The sequence below is a fragment of the Fulmarus glacialis genome, unplaced genomic scaffold, assembly GCF_000690835.1.
Source record: "Fulmarus glacialis isolate BGI_N327 unplaced genomic scaffold, ASM69083v1 scaffold38369, whole genome shotgun sequence".
In the NCBI taxonomy this organism is placed as follows: Eukaryota; Metazoa; Chordata; class Aves; order Procellariiformes; family Procellariidae; genus Fulmarus; species Fulmarus glacialis.
The window spans coordinates 1-5,595 of record NW_009234562.1 but is presented as its reverse complement, the minus strand read 5'-3'; the positions used below and the strand labels follow the sequence as shown (position 1 = coordinate 5,595).

General features: G+C 35.7%; 1 protein-coding gene across 1 annotated transcript; it reads right to left on the bottom strand.

Moving 5' to 3' along the window:
- Positions 1–1,757: 1,757 nt before the first annotated feature.
- LOC104069771 (40S ribosomal protein S27-like) lies at positions 1,758–5,484 on the bottom strand (the record flags this gene model as incomplete). The annotated part of the gene is made up of 3 exons (XM_009585684.1): positions 1,758–1,786; positions 2,889–2,999; positions 5,376–5,484. Coding segments are annotated over 3 exons (249 nt in total), but the record flags the coding sequence as incomplete, so codon positions are not given.
- Positions 5,485–5,595: the final 111 nt, after the last annotated feature.

Below are 5,595 nucleotides of genomic sequence, written 5' to 3'. Positions count from 1 at the left end.
AAATGTAAATATTTCAAGTATGTATGAAAGTGAATAATGGTTAAGAAGTGTCTAAGGCATTTCTAACACTGAGATATTAATGACAGTGAGTGTCTCACTCCCGTCATAAAACAGGTTTAGCCACCAACTTTTTATATGCATACCATCTTCTTTATACTGTATCTCCCGTAACTTAAGGTTTTTAAAAAACCTCTCTTGTCACGTGTACAGTATTGGAGATGCTATGATGTCTAAATTTCATCTTCCAGTACCTGGAACAAAATGGGTCACTGACTTTCTCTGATTTGGTATTTATTTAATGATGAGTTCTTATCTTTTAGGGTGGAGGAAAAGAAGGCAGAGATATGGAAGACTAGGAATCAATCTGGTCTTAGCACATGTATTCAGGTCACAAGTGAATTAATATTGCTACTTTGATCTTTGTTCTGACACCAGTTATTTGATGGACTGGCATTAAGTGTGGGAAACTGGTCAATTAAGAGCAGCTTTCATGATAAACTTGCTCTTAAATTAACCTTTATTGTGAAAACACAGTATGGCACTGACATAAAACTACTTTTCTTAAAAGGCATGTATACTAAATTGGTGCGTCTATTTCTGTATCAAACATCTACTTTTTGCATCTGGTGATTATAAGTGTTCACTGTTTGAATTTACTGAAATAAAACTTATCTTGCAAATGCAATGAAGTGTAGTATCAGGTTTGGGGTTTTTTTTTATTGACTAGAAACATACAAGTTTTAAAAGTCATAAAAAGAATACAGGTTAAATAGAAATTCCCAACAATAAACAGCTCATCAAGACACCTGATACTTTGAAAGACAAGTTGATACATAACTTGAGATATTATTTAGTAAAATAAGATACACGTAAGACTTGGAATGTTTTCTCACAGTTTAAAAAAAAAATTTCACTTTTTAACAGCCATTTGGAAAGGGATGGCTTTTAAAAACTTACTAAAACCCTGTTTCCTCATTGCAAAAAGGTAATTATTTAATGTCAGTATTTAATACTGAAAATATGCATGGTTTTGCTGTACTGTTTTTTTTAATGACTGGATACCATTCACAGCTGTTAGTGTAGTTTGCTGACTTACTGTTGCTTACATACCATATGCCTTCTCTATATTGAATGCTTTCAGTGTTTTGCAAAAGACTCCTCTTTTTTTTTTGTGTATAGAAATCTCAGTATAGAATACCAAATGCAGTTTCAAGACCAGATTAGAGGGAGGGGAAAAAACATGCATTCCAGAAAAACAGCTGAATGTGGGTAACTTTATCTTTTTATTTATCAGCATGTTACTCTCCACAGTAAAGGGACTAAAGCAATGTTGAAAGCAAATGAGCCATTTAAAATCTATCTAGCCTTTGCAACCCTTGCACTTAGGGTAGCTGCAGTAATAAAGTACACAAAATGCATTATTACAGCAGTTTCTGTCACCATATGCGTTACACTGCTGTAGTTGATTAATGAGGGGAAGGATGCAGCAAGTCCAAGGTTTTTATATTAAATGACACCACCCAATTAATAGTACACTGTTTAAAAGTAAAATTATAAAAATAGAGCTCAGCTATCTGCAAACTTGCAGGAAAAACTTGCACTTCAAATCACTTATTGAAAAAGAGATTCCAGCTCATTAGTCACCAGTAGCGTGAAATTTTTACAAAATCAATTGTAATTACATTGTTGTATTAACAAGCATTTTTAAACCGGTAAGGCTTTCGGGAACACAGATCCAAAACAACATGCTGAAGTGTTCAGTGTTGCTTTCTTCTAAATGAACAGCCTGTAAAGAAATCACACGAGTATAGTATAGATATGAATAGTCCTTAAATTGTTAAACTGCCTTGAAAAATTGCCCACGCAACTTAAGTAGGAAAACTCATACAATAAATTTAAATTTCATGTACCACAAGAGGTGAAGACTTAGAACTTTGAGTCTTCTCTAACTCAACCAGAACAACATGGCTGTCGTATAATTAATCGTAAAATAAGGCTAAGGTGTACTATTTCTTTTCTTCCATACACCTTTTAAAATTTCAGTCTACTGTTCCATCCCCTAGTGATACAAACCCCAAACTGAAACAGGTGCTAGGAGTGTTGATACCTTTTCAACTGCTCAACAGCCTTAGTTCAGGTATTCTGTTCTCATATAAACTACAGCCATATAGTAGCACATTGTATAAGCACTACTATATGTAATTTGCATATATATTTACCTTTTGTCCTTTAAACAAAACATGAATAAAATCTGGATTTGTTCTTTAATTTTTTTTAAATCCTCAAGTGTTCCCAGTGTTCTTCATATACCTCAGACATTGGGTTGCGTTTCAAGATACTGGTGTTATACCAGTTATCTGTATATAATTATCAGTGGTTATTTGTTCCCTTATAATTTATACAAAACAAATTTTGATTAAGTAACGAGCCAGGGAACTGCCTTACAGTACTACTGTTTAAAAACAAAAAGGCAAGCCAACACTGACTAGCAGTGGCACAGAATCGCTTTAGCCTGGCACAAGTACCCCACTCTTTCAATGGTGCTTTTTAATGGTCTAAACTTAGCTCAGAATTAAATAGGCAGTATTTATTACAGATAGGCTAAAGGAAACAACAAGTCAAAGCACCTAAAATCAAGTGTGTTTGATCACAATGTAGCTGCTTAGCTGCCTGGCGTATCTCTATAGCCATTTAAAAACAAGAATCTGAGAAGAAGTTTGCAATTCAGGGCTCATTAACAATGTTTTTACTAGCCAACTCTAAGCAATTTGCAAAATAAGCATTCCATTATCAGTTTTCAAAATCAAAGCTAAAATATTTGTAGGCTATAAATACATAAATGCATTTATGTAAGTGGAATATTTAGGCTGCTAAACTTTGCCCCTTACCTTCTGTGAGCCTGGCTTTTCCCCCAGTAGGCTGACACAGGACAGTTGAGCACCCTACACACAGAACTACTGTCTGAGCATGGCTGAATACAGTGGTGATCTTGTAGCATCCTGGAAAACAGCATTATTAAACTTTCCATTGAGTATTTCTTGCATTACTTTTTTATTTTATGTGTAATTGACTCAGATACTCTAAATACATTTGTCCAAAAATGGATCTGTATTTCATTATACAGCACACCAAGTAAAACAAAGCGAAACATTGTTATTGTGGTCTAAAGTACATGCTTTTACTAACATGCACATGAAAGCAAGTTAGTTAACTGAAACTGTTATGACTCCCCATATGAAAATCAACACAGCCTGATGGCTGACAAGCCCTGTAGTATGTCTTCTGCAAAAAAGTGGAGGAGTTCTAGACTAGCCTTCTCAGCTGAACAGAAAAACCCATCTAGCTAGAGAAGTATTTAACTTGTAATAGGAGAACATTGCTGTTGACAAAGTCCGGCAGCTGTGAATATAAACACTGGTGTTCAAATCTGTGTTTGCTTTCTGTTTAATAATTGGTACACATAAGGCACGTGCTTGGTTGCATTCTACGAAGCTAGCATCGTATTTAAACAAGAAGACTTGCACAGAATAACTTCACTAATTCCAGATCCAAGATGAGGAATCAGCAACACTTTGTCTACAACTTCTAAATTCTATGACTTAAGAAAGAATGAAATCATTCTCATACATGGCTTGGACAAAGGCATTTTCGCTGCTTTCATTCTTTTCCCTGAGAAGTATTTTTAATTAGCCAAGAGGAATTTTTGGAGAGAGAAAACTTGTAAAGGGTTTAATCTAGATATGGATAGAGAAAATAGACAAATAGATAAAGGTGAGCATAGATTCCATTTTCAGCATGTGTGGACCAGAAAGATAAGATAGAATAATTGTGAGGAAGGTCTTCGGAAAGCTCTCTGACAAGAGAACTGGTTGGTAGAGAGAACTCCTATGAGACAGAGTAACAGATTTCTGCTTTGTTTAAATCACAAACAGTAACTGCACAAATCTTTGTTTGCAAGAAACTGCTAGCAGCAAAAATTTAACCATAGGAAATGTTGTTTTCCCCCCATGAATGTAAACTTCCACGTTGATGCGTTTTTAACTCTGTGAACTTTTCAGGGAAACGAGCCCGATCCATTTCAGTAATTAGGTAGCAACTTCCCACAACACGGAACGATGCAGAAGGCTGTCTAACACTTTCAGTGCCTCGTGCTTAGCACTCTGTCATTATTGAAGCTCTCCTGCTTTGCTCTATATATCCCTCAAACTCAATAACCAATTAATCCAACAACAGTGAAGATGCCAAATGACCTATGGGCCTATATTGACATTAACTGTATCTTAGTATATGCATGCATGTACACTGGTTTGAAGAAAGTTTAAAAAAAAAAAATTGGTGACTTAGCCTTCAACCATGTATTTTTTTTAAAGTAACCACAGTTTACTTTCAAACCATTTTAATGACTTTACCTCACTTTTAGATGGAAAACAATGTCTCAGAGCTTCTTAGAAATCTAAGCTACTAAGAAAGAATGAGATAATAAGAAAACCTGAATACAGCAACAATTCCCTGCTTCTAGTCAGGATGATCACTATTGTAAGTCAGTCTATGCATTTTCTTACTGCTATAATCTTCTTCTACTGCAGTAGTTCCTAGGAGATAAGTGACCACACCTGACAAATTCTGTGCCTTGATATGGATGTAGCTGTGCTGATCAAAGAAGCTGTTCAGTGGTAGAGCATGCTGCTGTAATTGTGCTAGAAAATCCCATGGTTTAGTTTATAAAAGAGAAGTTGCTTATACAGATGTTTCTGAGCTAAAGTAATGAAAATTTGTGAAAAGCGGACACAGGCAACACCTTAAATATAACCCCTGTATATGCAAGCTAGATGTCAGCTTACTTCTTAACGGCAACATGCGAAAAAGACAGTTCTATATGTTTTACTTTCTATGTAAAGTCCCAGTATGCCTGCGTATATCCTTGTGAAAGTTCTTCTGGTTGCTCTTCCAGAATCAACCAACTTAAAAAAAAGAGGAGAACAATGTTGTCTTCTATTTGAAACTTGTGCCATGGATGCTTTAAAGCATCCATTTCATCTCACTTCTTATACATGCAAATCTGGGGGTTTGGTTTTTTTCCTACTTGCCAGGATTTCGTAAAGGAAAAAAAAAACCAACCACCAAAAAAATCTCATGCAAGACCTCTAGAAAATAAAATAAAAAGCTGATTATTTAAATTAACTTTTGAAAAAGGTTGAAAATAATTTTATTGTTAAAAAAACCCGAAGCAACAGACTTTTTTTTTCCTCTACAGAACAGATAAATCACATTTAGATTAAAAAAAAAAAAATTAAACATCACACTTTTTTGAAGATGAACCGTATATAAAATTAGTTTTGTTCCTTCTGTAAGATGAAAACATTTTGAGTATTTACCTGGACATTTTACGTCCATAAAGTAGGAGTTTGGGCTCTGCACAAGACGTTTCTTTTTGTGCTTTCTCTTCTCGTCCTCTAAGGAGGGATGCACCAGGTCTTTGGCCAGCTGGGCGGGGCAAGAGGAGAAACGCACTGCGTGTTAAACAGCGCTCAGGCTACTCGGACAGGCTGGATGCCGCGAAGCCGCCTTCGGCCTGTTCCCGAGCACGGCCGCAGC